General features: G+C 42.6%; 1 protein-coding gene across 4 annotated transcripts; it reads left to right on the forward strand.

The window, feature by feature from the left end:
- Positions 1-11,642: 11,642 nt before the first annotated feature.
- Positions 11,643-19,443, forward strand: LOC138797059 (uncharacterized). Of its 4 annotated transcripts, none has more exons than XM_069978751.1 (4): positions 11,643-11,715; positions 13,141-13,309; positions 14,998-15,040; positions 17,822-19,443. In XM_069978751.1, exons 2-4 carry the CDS (start codon positions 13,160-13,162, stop codon positions 19,147-19,149), a joined length of 1,521 nt encoding a protein of 506 aa, XP_069834852.1. In that variant the 5' UTR covers positions 11,643-11,715; positions 13,141-13,159; the 3' UTR covers positions 19,150-19,443. The 4 variants fall into 4 exon arrangements, with proteins under 4 accessions (XP_069834852.1, XP_069834178.1, XP_069833326.1 ...); XM_069978077.1 differs by lacking the exon at positions 11,643-11,715 and adding an exon at positions 11,885-11,989; XM_069977225.1 differs by lacking the exon at positions 11,643-11,715 and adding an exon at positions 11,915-12,018.
- Positions 19,444-19,763: the final 320 nt, after the last annotated feature.

Here is a 19,763-nt window from a genome sequence, read left to right on the forward strand (position 1 = left end):
TTAGGTCTAATGAAGGGATGGGGAATAGAGATGACGAACCAGGTTCGGGTTCGAGTCGATCCGAACCCGAACGATCAGCATTTGATTAGCGTGGGCTGCTGAACTTGGATAAAGCTCTAAGGTTGTCTGGAAAGCATGGATACAGCCAATGACTATATCCATGTTTTCCACATAGCCTTAGGGCTTTATCCAACTTCAGCAGCCACCGCTAATCAAATGCCGAAAGTTCAGGTTCGGATGGATTCGAGCATGCTCGAGGTTTGCTCATCTCTGATGGGGAACCTGCTGCCCTGTAGCTGCTGCAAAACTACAATTCCCATCATGCCTGGGCAGCCAAAGCTAAAGCTTTGGCTGCCCAGGCATGATGGGAATTGTAGTTTTGCAACAGCTGGAGGTCCGAAGGTTCCCCATCCCTGGTCATATGCCTGGCTGCCTGGGGTCAGTGTGAACCTGCTACATTGACGCTACCTTTACTGATAGATGATGGGGAGTTTAACCATTACTATAATGTGTAAGTATCTGATGGTGACAGGAGAATAGGGAATTCTTATCTGACTACAGACCCTTAGATAGTCTATAAGAGGGTAGTTATTCAGCTTGTGGGACATCATCATCGCTTCATGTTTTTTTCATGAGGTTTGAAGTCTCCCGGCTACAGAAGGCGAGCCCATATCTGATTATACAGCGACTTGTGAGGGGAGCATTGTAACAAGGCCAAGTGGAATGTCCACCGGGAAAGAAAAGGAAGGAAAAGAGGAGCCTGAAGGAGACTTACAGCCATGAGACAGTTCATCATATAATGAATCTTTTGTGAGAATTGCTCCCCTTTTAGGGAGTGCATATTCAGATTAGTGAGAACTTAAAGTGTATTTTCACCTTTGAACATCATTTACAGCTTAGATAAAATCTCAAGAAATTGTTTGTAGGGATAAACAGATCTATTCACAAGGATTTGATGCACTATTTTCTATATGAATACATTGGCAGCTTAAGAGTAAGCAACCATAAAAGCAGAGGGGAAGATTTATGAAACATGGTGTAAAGTGAAACTGGCTCAGTTGCCCCTAGCAACCAATCAGATTCCACTTTTCATTCCTCACAGACTCTTTGGGGAAGGAATCTGATTGGTTGCTAGGGGCAACTAAGCCAGTTTCACTTTACACCATGTTTGCTAAATCTCCCCCATTGATTTTGGGCAGAAAAAGATCACCTGGTCCATCTAGTCTGCCATTATTTCCTTTCTTATTATCTTAGGATAGATATATGTGTATATACCAGGCAGGTTTACATTCAGTAATTGTAGATTTACCTACCACATCTGCTGGAAGTTTGTTCCAAGTATCTACTACTCTTTTAGTGAAGTAATATTTTCTTTTGTTGTTTCTGATCTTTCTCCCAACTAACCTCAGATTGTTGCCCTTTCTACTCGTGTTCACTTTCTTTCCCCTTGAACCTTATTTAGTCCTTTAACATATTTAAAGGTTTCAGTCATGTCCCCCTTTCCCTTCTTTCCTTCAGCCTATAAACATTTAGATTCTTAAAGGAGAACTCCAGGTAGAAGTTAAAAAAAATGAAACTTCTGCAGAAGCATAAAGCATTACTTACCTATCTATTTTATTTGGGGATGGGGGGGGGGGGTTCTGTCTTGTGTTTCTGCACTTACTGGTTGAACAGTTGTACACAGTACTACAGGTTCCAGAGTGCATTGCTTTCCCTCAGCTGTTCATCACAGTCCCCCATCCTGCACATTTCCCACCCAAATCTGTTGCAGAACATCTAGACTGTGTTCACACATTGCAGTTTCATTGTGTTACTGAATTATTGGCATTACTTTATCATTTCATTGTTGTCCCACCCACACAGCACGCTGTATTCTCTACCTGTAACAACACACAGCACGCTCTATTCTCTACCTATAACACCACACAGCACGCTGTATTCTCTACCTATAACACCACACAGCACGCTGTATTCTCTACCTATAACACCACACAGCACGCTCTATTCTCTACCTATAACACCACACAGCACGCTGTATTCTCTACCTGAAATACCACACAGCATGCTGTATTCTCTACCTGTAACACCACACAGCACGCTGTATTCTTTACCTGAAATACCACACAGCACGCTGTATTCTCTACCTGTAACACCACACAGCACGCTGTATTCTCTACCTGTAACACCACACAGCACGCTGTATTCTCTACCTGTAACACCACACAGCATGCTGTATTCTCTACTTGTAACACCACACAGCACGCTGTATTCTCTACCTGTAACACCACACAGCACGCTGTATTCTCTACCTGTAACACCACACAGCACGCTGTATTCTCTACCTGAAATACCACACAGCACACTGTATTCTCTACTTGTAACACCACACTGTATTCTCTCCCTGTAACACCACACAGCACACTGTATTCTCTACCTGTAACACCACACAGCACGCTGTATTCTCTACCTGAAATACCACACAGCACGCTGTATTCTCTACCTGAGATACCACACAGCACGCTGTATTCTCTACCTGTAACACCACACAGCACGCTGTATTCTCTACCTGTAACACCACACAGCACGCTGTATTCTCCACCTGTAACACCACATAGCACTCTGTATTCTCTACCTGTAACACCACACAGCACGCTGTATTCTCTACCTGTAACGCTGATATTGGAATAAAGTAAAGAACTTTTTAATTTTTTTATTTTCATTTCCACGCACATATTATGATCAAGCATCTGTTATCTTTGAAGTTGAGCCCCACAATAAGGCTCTGATCCTCTCTGCCGTTTAGCATCATTTACTTGTGTTACTGCATCATCTTTGTGAATAAACTGCAGTACTGCAATGACACTCCAACATGTGTGAACACAGCCCTAATTTCACTGCACACTGTGCAATTTCACTGCACACTTCTGCACAATCAGAGAAATCAGTACAGCACCTGCTTCTGGCTGGTCAGAGATGGTGGATTGGGGGATCCAGCCAAGCCTCCTGTGACATCATGCAATGCCCCCTATCTGCATCATCAGCCTGTCCTCAGCAAACACACACAATGTAAGACAGAGGCATGGAAGATTTGTCTCCTAAGGGGGAGAGCAGTGGGAGCAGGAGACAATGTGGATTTGCACAGAGGACATTTTTCTTCACTTCCTGGATTTCTATCAGCTAACAGTGTGGCAGAACCCTACAGATACGTTGATACATTGTATAGGAACATCTACATAACTTTTAATGTACTTTTAATAGAAAACAAGTTTTTCTTATCCGGAGTTCCCCTTTAAGTGTTTTCTGATATGTTTTATCACACCCTCCACCATTTTTGTAGCCCGTCTTTGGACCCGTTCTATTTTATTAATATCTATATGTAGGTAAGGCTTCCAGAACTGGACACAGTATTCCAGATGTGATGTCACCAGAGCTCTATACAGCAGGATCACAATCTCCCTCTTCCTACTGGTTATACCTCTAGCTATACAGCCCAGCATATGATTAGCTTTTCCTACCACCTGGCTGCAGGGCCGGCCTTTGGGGTGTGCGACCTGTGCGGTTGCACAGGGCGCATCACTCCCGGCCAGCAGGGGGGCGCTCGGGCAGAAGAGACAGAGACAGAGACTAGCTATAAAACTGTGTGCTGTCTCTGTCTGCAGGAGCGCAGGCACACTATAGGAGGAGGCCGCAGGGCGATCAGCCATAGAGGCGCCCGGGCAGAGAGAGGCAGCTCTGCATACTTATCTTTGGTGTAGAAAGGAACGCTGTATGTCTGCAGGAGCGCCGTTAGAAACCACTGTAGGAGCAGGGTGCCGGGCGGCCAGCTGGGGGCGCGATCGGGGCGGACAGACATACACAACATGCATTATGTAACAGTGTTGTGCTGTGTATCTCTGTCTGCCCCGATCGCTGAGTTAAAGTGTCTGTTTTTTTTTTTTTATGTGTGTTTGTCAGTGCCTACATCTACAGATACCTACAACTACCTTCCTACAGCTACCTACCTACAACTACCACATCTACCTATAGCTACCTACAACTACCACAGCTACCTACCTACAGCTACCCACATCTACCTTCCTACAACTACCTACAGCTATCTACTTACACCTACCTATAGCTACCTACCTACAGCTACCCACATCTACCTACCTACAACTACCTACATCTACCCACATCTACCTACCTACAACTACCTACCTACAACTATCTACAACTACCTACCTACAGCTACCCATAACTACCTACCTACAACTATCTACCTACAGCTACCCACAACTACCTACCTACAGCTACCCACAACTACCTACCTACAACTACCACAGCTACCTATAACTACCTACCTACAGCTACCTGCTTATATGGTGGCACAGAGCTGCCTGACTACTATTTGGGGGCATATATAGGGAATTCTGCTTATATCTAGTGTTGAGTATTGTCTTATGTTAATGTATTATTATTTTTTAGTTGTATGTGGTATTACAGCTTGTCTCTATTCACATCAATGGAAGTGGGTTGTAATACCACACACAACCTGAGGACTGGGATGGAGCTGTTTATGAAAGAAAGTAGCCATGCCTTTTTGAATCCTGGATAACTCCTTTAGGCTATGTTCACACTGGGTAAGAGACCGGCCGTTCCAGAACCCTGGCCGGGTCACGAAATGGCCGGTCTCTGGCCGGATGATCTTTCCGGCCGTGGAGCTCTGATGCGGGCGTATCAGCACGCGCCCGCATCAGAGCTTCCCATAGCCCACAGTGAAGCAAGCGGCCGCAGCCGCTCGCTTCACTGTGTGAACTGACAGGTCTTTATGCGGCCGGAGTTCCGGCCGCAGAAAACTGGCCTGTCATTTTTTTCCGGCGCCGCACGGGATCCCGGCCGAAGCATATACGATGTGTGTACGCTCCGGCCGGGATCCCATTGAAAATAAGACTATGTTCCACCCCGCAAAACTACGGCCGTAGTTTTACGTAGTGTGAACATAGCCTTAATAGGGTTGTCTAAAATTGGAAAAGAACAGCTACTTTGTTGCAGAAACAGCACAGCCGCAGGGACAGCAACAGCTCTGCCCTGTATGTATGTCTCTCTCTCTCTCTCTCTCTCTCTCTCTCTCTCTCTCTCTCTATATATATATATATATATATATATATGTATGTATGTATAATGTATATACATATATAAAGTGTGTTGAGGGGGGGGGCACCAGAAGACGGTTTTGCACAGGGCGCCATCTACCCTAAGGCCGGCTCTGCCTGGCTGCACCGGTGACTCATTTTAAGGCTGTCAGAAATCACTACCCCTAAATCCTTCTCTTCTGAAGTCTTTGTTAACACAGAACTGCTGCCATAATTCTCTCATCCTCTATAATTTAAAAGATTGGATCTGATGATTGATAGACAGTAACAGTAATAACTATTATTATACATAATATACCGTAACTGTTAACTACGTTTAAGCATAGCTTTTGACCCCAAAGTCTTTGTAAATCGAATTTTGATGTAACATTTGCTATACAGGTCGTGTACATTTGAGGGTGTTTCCACAAATCCTCAAGGTTGAGAGGTCTATAGAAACAGTTTATCAGTCTATGAAGAATAGTCCATGTCAGTTACAACTATGTTATATTATCCACCCCTCTAAACATGTCCAAAGCTTATTACATGTCAGAAATATGATGTCAGTAATTCTCTAGTGGCTTTTGTGCACATTAAATTGTGCCGTGACAACACAGTTATGTAAATAAATTATGATTTCTTCCAAGAAAGACCGCAAATATCCTTAAGATTTCCTGTTCTGGACTAAAAAAACTGCTACCAGAGGCTTAGGAATATACTGAGAGCAGAGGTCTGCTTGTTATCCATCATGGAGTTTAATCCAAAACGCATTAATGTCACTTAGTGGCGCAGTCTAGAAACAGACATACAGGAGATTCATATCTGAGTATATTTCATTACTATAACACACAGACAACCTTGATCTTCATACAGAGATTGGACATTACTGCATAAAATTCCAGTGTCGTTGAACTGAGACGATTACAGTATAGATATAGAAAACCGAACAATTGCTGGAGGGCACTAGCAGAAAAATAGTCTCTTCTTCACGTGTTAGGGATGTTATTCAGCTGTACTATACCTTCGGATTTGTCCATGGGATTCAAATGGGGAATGTGTAGCTTCACAATAGATATACAAGGACAAAACACATAAACACACATATATTGTATACATGGTACACAAATACATATATAATAAGGTCTATACAAAGACACATTGTATACATTGTATATATGCTACACACATATACATAATAGATATACAAAGACACTAAACATAAATATTTACAAACAAACATATATAATAAAAGATATAGAGACACCACACATAAATACAAATACAAATGTATGTTCACACAATGTTTTTTAAAGTGATAAAATTGCCTTTTCTTTTATAATAACCGACGTTATTTGATGAGGATGGCCATAAATAATGATCATGATGATTTTTTATGGCTGTTATTATCAAAAGTGGACATTTTTTTTTCCTTTTAACAATGTGTTCATAGCCTATATGTGCCTATAAGTTTTTCCAGGGACACTTTAGCATTGACAACAAGGGGTGTGGCTTAGTGTGGGTGTGGTCTGTGTGGGGTGTAGCCTACAGTGGGTGTGGTTTGCGAGGTGTGGCATGGCGGCAGTGGTGTATTATAATGTTCTGAGGCAGCTGTGCTATATGCTGGAACTTGTAGTATGGCTATTACAGCTAAAAGATTATGTCTGGCTCTTTATAAAGTAAGAGGCTGTACTTAAAAAGGTGAGCGGTGCTACACCGACATCATAATACACACCTCAGCTGCTGCAGCACATGATAATACACACCTCAGCTGCTGCAGAACCTCATTACACACCTCAGCTGCTGCAGCACATCATAATACACACCTCAGCTGCTGCAGCACGTTATAACACACACCTCAGCTGCTGCAGCACATCATAATACACAACTTAGCTGCTGCTGAACCTCATAACACACCCCAGCTGCTGCAGAACCTCATACACCCCAGCTGCTGCAGAACCTCACACACCCCAACTGCTACAAAACCCTACAAAGAAATAAATGATGAGGCTGTGTTCACAAGGTGGCAGCCTGGCCCCCCACCCGACATACACCAACTGTCAGCCAGATATCTGCATCAATTTGACCTAAAACTACATCAGATGTTCACTGTCCTAAAATGAGATAACGAGAATCAAATGAATAAAAAAAATTATATTTGGTCATTTATTTACTGTGATCAATGATATTTGTTAGTAGCAAAATATGGCTGTGGCTTCCAGTATCTGGTAAGACCACCCTGCGAAGCAATGACTGCCACACACACACACACACACACACACACACACATTTATATACTAAACATATATACCCATGCATATACAGTATATCAGTGTAACGCTAACAGCCAGCCCACTTAAAGAATTGTCAAGTGCTGCGGAATATGTTGGCATTATATAAGAAAATTATTATTGAGGGGGTTGGCCACTTTATAGTAAAATTGCTCAGTGTACAGTATTAGTAACTGTACTCACTGTATATACTGACAGCAGCTCCCTGTGTACCTCATTGAGCTAATATCAGACTCCATGGCCAACATGGAGGAGCAGGTGACAATGCCCCACCCCCTGGTGGGGTGGGGTATTGTCACATGCTGCTCCATGTCAACCATTTTATGGACAGAAACACCACAGAGCAGGGCAGCACAGCCTGGAGCAGAAGAGTCTGATTTTAGCTCTATGAGGTACACAAGAAGCTGCTGTCAATAAGACTAATACTGTGCACTGAACAATTTTACTATAAAGTGTCCAACCCCTTTAAAGGAGAAGTCCAGTGAAATTTTTTTATTAAAGTATTGTATTGCCCCCCAAATGTTTTACAAAATACCAATATACACTTATTACGGGAAATGCTTATAAAGTGCTTTTTTTCTCTGCACTTACTACTGCATCAAGGCTTCACTTCCTGGATAACATGGTGATGTCACTTCCTGGATAACATGGTGATGTCACGACCCGACTCCCAGAGCCGTGCGGGCTGTGGCTGCTGGAGAGGATGATGGCAGGGGGATGGATGCTCAGTGTCCCGCCAGTGCCCTGTGTCCCTCAGTGTCCCCCTGCCATAATACTCTTCAGCAGCCACAGCCCGCACAGCTCTGGGAGTCGGGTCGTGACATCACCATTTTATCCAGGAAGTGACATCACCATGTTATCCAGGAAGTGAAGCCTTGATGCAGTAGTAAGTGCAGAGAAAAAAGTTCTTTAAAAGCATTTCCCGTAATAAGTGTATATTGGTGATTTGTATAACTTTTAGGGGACAATACAGTACTGTAATAAAAAATTTCACTGGACCTCTGCTTTAAGTATTATTATCATTTAGACTTTCAATACCGGCCTACAATAATCAAAATCCCCAACATAATAAAGCTTGGCCTGTCGGGAGGTTAATGCAGTTACAAGCACGGAGAAGTAACTTCTCCTCATGGCGGTACAGATCTCTGAAGATGGTTCAGTGTTGACTAATCCTGACTACTAATAATAAATAGCAGACTTGGTGCTTCAAAGTCGACATCTGTGTATGCGAGTGTCCACCAGACCTGTGCGAGGCCGGAGCTGTTAGGAGACAGCCTGACATGAATGCTGAGGAATGGAAATGGTAATTTATACCGTATATTTGTGCTGCACACCATACCTACATAGCAGTAACTATAGGGAGTCCCATTTTAGTTTGGCTGCTCCCTCTACTTACAGTTGCTAATGACTTATTACTGAGATGAGCGAACCTTGAGCGCCCTTGGATCCAGCTGAACCTGAGCTTACGCCATTTGAATCGATGGCGGAAGAAGTTGAATGCAGTTCTATGGCTGCTTGAAAACTGGCATACAGCCTATGGCAGTTCTAACCATTCTTCTAGGACATAAATGGCTGCCATTAAATTGCTCGGCTGGTTGCAGCTTCCTGAAAATCAGCCGATAAGACAACTAGCTATTCGTGCGATATGGCTGCCATATAAGTGATATTGCAGCTTTCTAAAGTTCCTTCCAAGAAAATATCCCTATGTCCATGGTGCGGATTGGCTCAGAGTCTCACATTAACCTCAAGCTGATATTCTATCCCATAACAGGAAGGCAGACAGTGACTCAATGGAAAGGATATAAGTAGTAACAGATCAAGTGGGCCATGAAGGAAGTAAAAGTCACACATTTCCATGGTGGATTTCTATAGAATACTATATCACCATTACACTGCCGCTCAGCAGATCACTGAGGAGGAGGCACACATGGTTCCCTTTTACATCCAAGGCCTCAGTGATTTCAGACAACTGCAAATAATGAACATATCATGGTATTCTGAGAGGTAAAATGGTCACAGATCAAACACAAAGCTCGGAAATCAGGTGTACATCTACATCAAAGAGCGCGTGCTTCTTACAGGGGACCTGCTATGGTGCTCGGGGATATTATGGAGCACTGGGTAATCCTGCATTGATAGTAAAGTACATTAATGGGGGTATGTGAATAAGGCTATGTTCACTCTGTGTACAAACAACGGCCGTCGTTTTACATGTTCATGTTGACGGGTTAACATTTTTATTCGTCCGCCCTATAGGTGTGCCTGGAAATCAATTAACCATTTCTTTTCAGGCGCAGCACAGTCGCCAATTATTTTCGGCCCTGTTTGGAAACGGACGAAAGTAATTGACAGGTTAATTATTTTCATGGCTGTATTGAACAACGGCTGTTGTTTAATACACTATGTGAACAACGGCCACTGTTTCAATTGAAATCATTGATGTCCATTTTTTTTAAGACAAGAATGGCCGTTGTTTTAATTGTCAAAAATGACCGTTCTTGTCTTAAAAAATACACTCTGTGAACACAGCCTTAGGCTATGTTCACACTACGTAAAAGTACTGCCGTTGTTGCCATTGGCAACAACGGCCGTACTTTGTACGGTGTGGAACACGGCCTGTTCTTCTATGGGATCCTGGCCGGAGCGTATACACATAGTATACGCTCCGGCCAGGATCCCATGCAGCGCCGCAAAGAACTGACATGTCAGTTTTCTGCGGCCGCAATTCAGTGAATTGCAGCTGTAGAAACCCATGTCAGTTTGCAGAATGAAGCGAGTGGCTCTGGCTGCTTGCTTCATTGTGCGCTATGGGAAGTTCTGATGCGGGCGCGCGCTGATGCGCCTACATCGTAACATGATCTTTGCAGGGACCCACCGTTCCGTCACCCGGCCGGGTCACGGAACGGCCAGTCTCTTGCGCAGTGTGCACATAGCCTAAAACTGCAATAGCGTAGTGAGGTTCTATACCGCTTAGCAGGGTGAAGCTGTCAATATTGCATCAGCAATCACAAGATTTTTAAAGGCTGTTTCCAAGATCATTAATTCCCACAAAAGATGCAGCATGTACAGTATCACAGATTTCACATAGGGAGGTTTAGAGGTTACACATAGTATTCCTGGTGGTATTCCTGGGGAACTAAAAAGCCTAAATAGTTTTTAAAAGAACTGGTGTCAGAAAGTTATACAGATTTTTAAATTACTTTTATTTAAAAATGTCAAACCTCACAGTACTTATCAGCTGCTGTTTGTCCTGTAGGAAGTGGTGTATTCCTTCCAGTATGACAGTGCTCTCTGCTGCCAACTCTGTTCATGTCACCAAATGAGAGCAGTAGCAAATCACTATAGAAAACCTTTCCTGCTCTGGACAGTTCCTGACATGGACAGAGGTGGCAGCAGAGTGCACTGTGTCATACTGGAAGGAATACACCACTTCCTGCAGGACATGCAGCAGCAGATACATACTGCAAGGTTTGACATTTTTAAACAGAAGTAATTTACAAATCTGTATAATGGTGCGTTTACACAGGCAGATTTATCTGACAGATTTTTGAAGCCAAAACAAGAAGGATTTTGGAAGCCAGAAACAGACCATAAAGTCATAAAGGAAAGACTTAGATTTCCCCTCTTTTCAAATCCATTCCTGGCTTTGGCTTCCAAAATCTGTCAGATAAATCTGCCTGTGTAAATGCACCATAATTTTCTGACAGCAATTCATTTGAAAAGCCCTTTAACTGACAATACCTAGTAAGTAATACTGAGTTACTATCTGCAGTATTGATCCTGCATGATCCTGCATTGGGCCCTTGACATCCGGAGAATGCTCCTGGTACCTTATAGGCCACAGGTCTAAACCAGCTCCCTATGATAGTATATAATGGGGAGGGAGCCGATGGCTCTCTGCTCTGTCATAGCTTTTAACTGTAGTTATATTATCACCCCATTACTCTATGTGCGGTTCTCTGCACCATTCACAAGCTTAGATGCTGCACATTTATATACGTATATACGTCTGTGTAGCTTCATTGCTGTACAGTGTCACCTAGGCGGGGCTTCACTGCAGTTTTCCTCTCCCCAGCAGGAAGATAACTATGTACCATGAAGACCCGCCTAGGTGGCACTGTCCACTGATGAAATGAAATGAGAATAAGGGGGTTGACAGTATCACTTTACGCTAGTGCTTGCCCAGACCACCAGCAGATTGTGGTGGGAGTGGCCTGGACCCCTGTCATCAGGCATGTCGAAGTCTAACAGGACCAAATTTTCTTTCACCTGACACTGAGACACTCCCATACATGTTAGCCGATTGGATAGTTTTGGTGGGTGGCCGCCATATCAACAGGCTATCAATGATATAAAAAATCCCTACAGCAGTGCATGGCACCCAAAAGCTGACTGTGTAAAGTGTATGGTGTCTTACCCCTCCCTTTCCCATAGAGGAAACATGAAGGCTTGGCTGTGCATGTGTATGGGGAGGTCAGGAGGGAGAACTGTTGGCTGACAGTTATTAAATGGTGTATGGTGTATGATGTATGACCAGTAACCGGCTGCAGGGCTGAAGTGGGTGAAGATGGTGTAATGGCTGCAGAGAAGGTAAGGAAAGACTGGCGGACACCACCAAAGCGAGTAGGTTTTCTTTTTGCGTAGAATCTACTATCAGGGCCGGCATCATCACAGGGCTTACCTGGGCAAGTGCGAGAGAAGACTGAGCTGTAAGTGTTGTGTGTGTCAGTGTCTGTGTCAGTCTGTCACTGTCTGTGTCAATGATGTGTGTTTGTATATGTTAGTGGTGTCTCAAGCGATTGTGCATAGTGTGTGGATGATGGGTGCATAGTGGATGGATGAGGGGCCCGCTGAGGCACTGTCACCTGCGGGTCCCCAAAAACCTTGAGCCGGCCCTACTATAGCTGATTACATTTCATCATTTAAACACTTGGATAACCCTTCTAAGATCTCTGTTTGCTGTCAGTGATGGGGCTGAAATCTGACACAGACCTCCTATTCTGCGGTCATATCCCATAAGCAGTCCTCCAGGAATCAAACAGCTCCATACACTTTACCTAGACTGATACACAAGTGAACTATCATGGCAGTAATAAGATTTGTGCCGCTGTTGATGTATTTAGCTCGCAGATAATTGCCTGATACACATATGAGAGGTATTACGTCTCTATGGATTTACAGCCTCTGGATGTAAATGGAACTTCTCCCATTCACGGACAATGCTGCGTTCGTTTTCAGTGTACAATAAGATATATATTTCACATCGATTGATGTCAGAAAGTTATATAGATTTGTAAATTACTTCTATTTAAAAATCTTAAGTCTTCCCATACTTACCAGCTGCTGTATGTCCTGCAGGAAGTGGTGTATTCTTTCCAGGCTGACACAGTGTTTTCTGCTGCCACCTCTGTCCCTGTCAGGAACTGTCCAGAGCAGGAGAGGTTTTCTATGGGGATTTGCTACTTTTCCGGACAGTTCCTGTCATGGACAGAGGTGGCAGCAGAGACCATTGTGTCAGACTGAAAGGACTATACCACTTCCTGCAGGACATACAGCAGCTGATAAGTACTGGAAGACTTAAGACTTTTAAATAGAAGTAAATTACAAGTCTAAATAACTTTTAGATACCAGTTGATTTTGCTGGAGTACTGCTTTAAAAATTTACTTATATGGTGCGGCACCACAGTACCTGCATGTAAGTGTCTCAACTGCTTAATGACATTAATATATTTCTTTTTTAGCATCCACTATAAACTGGAAATGGGACAATGTCTATCGAATGTGATCACCGATATCCTTGATAACATCCATAAAGCTATTTGTAAAGATCCAGTTACCTTCATCTTCATAGTATTTATTATCATCTACAAACTGTTTGTATGGGCAAGCTCATCCGAAAACACAGGAAGGGTAAGACTATGTTCACACAAAGTAAACTAACACCAAAATACAGCCGTAATTGCGATGTAAAAAGGCACCTGTATTTTCAATATAATAGTGTGCTCCATTGAGGTCAATGGGAAATTGGTCGGCAGTGAACACACAGTATAGAATAATGTCTGTAATTGATTACAACTGTCCATATCAACACAGCCTTTTTTTTCATCTGTTCGCACACATTGAAGACGCATTTTGAGTTTATTTTACAGCGAGTGAACTTAAATTTAAGGCTATGCTCCCACTTCAGAAACATAGCAGGGAAAGTCGGCTGTCTTGTAATATAGACTGGCGCTACTGATCTTTTTTTGCAGCCATCTATATTAAAAGACGGCCACCTTTCCCCACTATGTTTCTGAGGTGGGAGCATTGCCTAAGCCAGTATGAATCATACATAGCCTCCTTGGCCTTTGTTCTTGTTTTGTTTCAAGAATTTTTAAGGCTTGTTGGAAAAATAGTTTATGTAACTAAATGTTACTTCGAAGTCTGTGGTGCAGCATCCAAAATATATTTTGTGGTGGCATTTTGTGTTGCATTTGAGCATTTTATTTTTATTTATTTTTCCAAAATGCACCATTATAACTTTTTTGCAACATTTTCCTAAAATCCGCAAAAACTACTAACAAGCTTAATATGGAACCTAAGTGAGGCAAAGATTGTCTCCAGGGATGAAGCTACCATAGAGGCAGGGTAGGCAGTTGCTATGTGGCCTGTGCAGGAGGAGGGCCTGGGGGAGAAGGTAAGAGTGGGTGTCCTTCTGCTTAACCCCTTATGTACTGCAGTGTGTAAGTGACCCAATGTTTACTTACATGCTGCAACACAAAAAAGGGTTAACAAGCAGAAGACAGAGATCTCTGCTTCACTGCACTGATAACCTCTGACCTCTGTTCTGCCGCTGAGCAATCGAGTAGGAAAGGAAAATGTGCAGCTATATATATATGCGCAGTGCTTTGTGTTGTACGTAGGGGAGGGGGGCACCTTAAAAATTTTTGCTTTGGGGCCCCGTGAATCCCCCTGATTGTCTCATTGAAGTCTATGGGACCATAATTACTGCTCCACAAAAAATATGGATAACAAATGCAATACGGATTCTTTTGCGGATTGCAGACATCATATATGATCTTGAAAAACTACCGAACATGTGAATGTAGCTTTCCTAAGCAGAAAGTTAAAAGAGTATTTTGCAAAACGCATAAAAATATATGACATCTCTTACAAGACAAAAAAGCCTACTAAAACAAAACTAAAAAGGGACAAAAAAAAACTTCAACTGCTGCAAAAAAATTTTTTATTTGTTTCTTAATCCCAGAAAATCCTGAATGAATAAACACTATGGGGGACATTTATTAAGTCCTGCGTTTTCTTTTTGTACCAGGCTTAAACATGTCCCCACCAACGTCAACTCATGGCATAGTTTTCCTTATTTTTCAGATGGGAAAATTATGAATTCAGCGGACCTACAGTCCACATAAATTTATTCGCATCAGGCCAGTATATACCAAAAAAATAACACTTTTTAGTTTGATAAATCCACCCCTATAGGTCGCACTATAAGCAGATCTCAAGTTCGTTTCTATTCTAGTGTAATGTCATGTGGTCGGGTTCTACAGTATGTCTGAATTCTATGGATATTGTTACTTAACTAACTTTCTCCTAAGCAGATTGCTCTTCAGCCTAAGAATTTTAAAAGCTGCATAAATAAAGGTATTCTATTCAATTATAATTTTATTAGATGTTTTTACCAATAATCATCTACATAGCCATCAGGATGATTTAGGAAGGGCACGGAGCGGGAGGCGCAGACCTAGCGGAGGCCCAGCATGACTAGGTTAGCTGGGAATGTAGTTCAAGGGGTTAAGTGGGGCAGTAAGGGGTTAAGTGTGAGCCAGTTGGGAGGGGGTGAGGAGTTTGAGGAGAAAATGAGGGAGTTGCTAGGTGAGTCACTTACCAACGGACGCGGTGTTATAGGAAGAGGAGGAAGAGGTGGAGCTACAGTTCTTGCCGGACCCGATTCAGCCCGCCCGCCCTATTACAGGCTTTTTGGTGTTCGGGTGTGGGCTTTGGTTGCTTTCTTTGTCATGACAGCCTGCGGTAGGGAGGTCTTGCAGGGCACATTAATGTGGTAATTCGGATGGGGACCCATAAGAGGGATGATACTCCCCGCTTGTTTGGTGGATTGTGGACGGAAAGTGGTGCAGTGCCAGGTGACAGATTTGTCAGCCCCTGAGTCGGCGCGGTGCGGCTGGGGGGATAGCCAGTAATACTGGTGCTGCCAGACCTCCCTAGACATAATGGGTTAACTAATGTTATTGTTATTATTGTTATTTATTTTATGTTTGTTAATTATTGGAAGCACTTTTAATAAAGAGGCTGTTATGGCCAATTTTTTCCAACGTTAAAAGAGGTGTCCTCAGTTTAATGGGGTAAAGGGGGGAGGGTGTGTGTGGAATAAGGGGTTCTATTGGGGGAGTAGTGGTCGATAGGGGATAGACGAAGGGACTCAGCAATACCTTAAGTCAAGAGCAATACACCAACACTGCACCAAACCATCACATCGAGTCCCATAGAAATTAATAGGCTCCATCAACTTATTCACACAATACTTTAAAACAATCTGTTTTTCCATTGACTTCTATTATAAAAAACAGATCAAGACGGATTTTTTTATAATTTTTTAGCGCACACAAAAAAGTGGTTGACCACATTTTTGTGTACGTTAAAAGTAACCATTTAAGAAGGGATATGTTAAATGGACTGCTAAAACAAGCCTTAACCGAACTAATCCAATTGATGACCATATGGAATTTAACAAGGAACAACCATTTTAGCTGACTGAATCTGTCATCATCTGGAAAAAAATTGCCTGGATTTGAAATTTTCTGCAAATAGTCCAAGAAAAGATCATTCATTTAGGAAAATTTTTTCATCCATGAATGAAGAACGATCTCAGAACATTCCCAGAAAGACCATTCATCCTTGGCTGGATGTCATCCATCACGTATGACCACTTTGAATGCCTGTAAACAACAGACTAAAATCTTTATGTCTGCCCTGGCCAAATAATCATTTATCAGGTGATAGTTCGTAATTGTTCATTGTTAACAAATTTTACATGTATGTGCACCTTAAGGCTATGTTCACACTGCGTATGTTTCCGGCCGTAGTGCGAACCGCGAATATACGCACGTAGTTTTGAGGTTGATGCGTTCGCTTGAAAGTATACGATATACGGCCGCACAGTGCACACTACGTATGAGCTTACGGCCGGATCGTATGCGGCGCCGTGAAAAATGAACAAGACCATTGTTTGAGGACGGAAATGTTGAAACTCATGGCCGTGGATTTCCATGCAGTCCCGTACGAAGTACTTATTTCAGCCAAACTGAACTTGATTTTTCGATCCAAAAGGTTCTGTGTGTTTTATTGGGCTGGGCGAAGATTTCCAAGTAAATGACCTGCCTCAGATCGCTTCGAAACAAGCTAGGGAAGCATAACTCTACTACGGGCGTATGTTCGCGGTGCGTACGCATCCGGCCGCATGTCTATTTTTCCCACGCCCGTAGTTTCAGCCGCACATGTACGGCGGCGTACGAAATGCGGCCGGACTCGTACGCAGTGTGAACATAGCCTAAGAGTGACTACAGCAGACAACCTGTTGAACTATAACATTAAAACCACCTGCCTAATACGGCCTTCAAAACAGCTCAAAAGCTTCAAACCACCTGCCTAAGCCTTCAAAATAGTGAGAAAAAGAGGTTTTTAAATCATCTGGTTTAAGAAAGTTATGCACCTATATGCACTATTTAAAAATCTTGACTCTTCCAGTACTTAACAGCTGCTGTATGTCCTGCAGGAAGTGGTGTATTTTTTCCAGTCTGACACAGTGCTGTTAATGACAGGAACTGTCTAGAGCAGAACCAAATTTTCATAGAAAAACTCTCCTGCTCTCTCCTGACATGGACAGAGGTCTCTTGCCCATTTTATGCTTCAGAGTAGATTCACATGTACAGCATCGAAGCTGGATTCGTGCTGCGAGTTTCGCAGCAAAATCCGCAGTGATGCTCTGTAGAATTATGGCCCATGGCTCTGCATTCTTGCAGCGGATTTTAATTCTGCTGTGAGAATGTAGCCACTGCCTTAAAACAAGATAATACATTACCTGCCCTGTGCTCCTGTTTGTTTCTCTGGCTCCTGGGTCACTGACGGCCCACTCAGCCAATGAGTGCGCTGTCCTGCCACTTTTTGGCTGAGCAGGATGTCAGTAACCTGGGATCCGGAGAAACAGGCAGGAGCGTGGGCAGGTAATGTATTATCTAGTTTACAGCCCAGCAGCTAATGGGTTAAGTAGGCAGTGGTTACATTCTCACAGCAGAATTTAAATCTGCTGCAGAGCCATAGGCCAGGTAATGTAATGTTTTATTACAAGATATTTAAATACATTGATAATCTTTCGTTAATGATCTTAACGGTGTCTTTCCTTTGTAGAACCATCTTTGCATCATAGTGAAACCCTGAACTTTGACCATGTCCGGACCAGCGTGGCTTCAAGTTCAGCAACAAAGAAACCATCCTTAAAAGAAGAAGAGTCTGCAACACCATCTTATGTATCTAAGGTGACTACTGAAGAAACCTTGACTTCTAAGTCAACTGAACTTCATGTGAAACTAAAGGAAAGGAAAAGCATCCAGTGGGTTGAAACCATTACTCCTACTGGTGATGACAATGGTCATTTAACACTTTATGAAATCAAGGTAAAGGAAACACATCAACCATCAGTCTTGGGGGAAATTCAGCAGTTGTTTGCACCACCAATTCTCCCAAAATCCCAGGAATCTGGGGATATGACAAACACACCAGGACTCGAAGACCAAGGAAAACCCATAGTTTTTAAAAAATTGGCTTCAAAACTCAGATTACATTGCCTTCGGAAAATTTTAGAAAATTTAATGATGGCTTTCCCCGAAATTGTTCAGAAGTCAATGCAGATGTACAACGAAAGTACTAAAATATCTCCTAGACAGAAAAGCATCAATGCCACTCAAGGGTCTTCCAGGAATAGTAATCAATCACAACTCACTCCAAGCCTCAGGAATAGCCTCCCAGTATTGAATGTGAGACCATTATCCAGCTTTAATGACATAAGAATTGCAAGGACACCTATTGGACACAGAAGATTTCACAAAAACATTTATTTTAAAGGATGGAAAAGACCCTCCAAAGAAGAAACAAACCTGCCCATAGGGTCCTTAATACATCTTGGAATAAAAACGATACAGACCTTATCTCCTGAAGTCTGCCTACATAGGTCTCCTAAGCAGATAAACATTAGTACGAGGCCAAATGACAAGAAAGTGAGCAGTCCTCTAGAGCCTGGAATTCAGAAAGGTGCAGGGGGTACAATATCAAAATTACAAACCACACGGATAAAAAATAACATGGTGGTAATAGAAAGACACGAAAGCCATAAGGTGATAAAGCCAAAGATTATGATGTCACCACTTGTCACCAGTGAGGATTATTCTACCCTTCTGAAAGAACCAAAAGTCATATCATATCCTTCAAAAGTTGATGGGAGGCTTCCAAGCACAAGGGCGAGGGAGGTCACCCATTCACGTCCAGATGGAAGGACCTCAGCACGGCTTTTTTTCAGTACTGATCCAAGCAAAACATCTACATTTAGGCTTCCTGATGTTTTTACTTCTTTTAAAAATCTCCTTCTGAAAACCATGGAGCCGAGTGATCCCCCGAGAAGAACGCGGAGATGCAGAACTGAAAGAAAGAAACACTGTGAAAGGCAAATTGCAGAAAAATAATTTTCTCGTTAATGTCATATCCCAATTACTATTTACACATAAAGGGTTTTTGGATTTTGGTTGTTTAGAATTTTTTAGATCCCATATTGGTACAATATACTGTACACTATGATGATGTCCTCGTCAGCTGTTGGACGGGGGTTCCTTGGGTCCAGCAAAGGAATGACTTTTAGGGCCCACCCTCTACCTATTTATATAAAAATGTTCACATCCATTTTTAATAGTTTCCTAAAGAGGTTTTGTGATGCTGAAACCTATTTTCAGCTATGTAATAAATGAACATATACTGGTCAATACAGTTGTTATACTGCCTTTTTTGTCATCTTCTGTCTTCTCCTTATGCAAACTATATGCTCTGTTCTCTCTGTTGTTCCACTTCCTGTATGGTGTATATAGTGTAACAGGCTTCTTGTTCCTGCTGGACACTCTAGCTGGGATTGCAGCCAACTATGCCTCCCTCACACTATGTGAAAGCCTCTTGTGGCTGTAGGAATAGTCAAAACAGCGTATTGGGATGAAGATAGAAGTGGCTGCAATGCCAGCTAGATTGTACATCTGTTACAGTTAGGGATGAGCGAACTTTTGAAAAGTTCGGTTCTGGCAAACTTTTGTGA

This window comes from Dendropsophus ebraccatus, chromosome 1 (genome assembly GCF_027789765.1).
Source record: "Dendropsophus ebraccatus isolate aDenEbr1 chromosome 1, aDenEbr1.pat, whole genome shotgun sequence".
Taxonomy (NCBI): domain Eukaryota; kingdom Metazoa; phylum Chordata; class Amphibia; order Anura; family Hylidae; genus Dendropsophus; species Dendropsophus ebraccatus.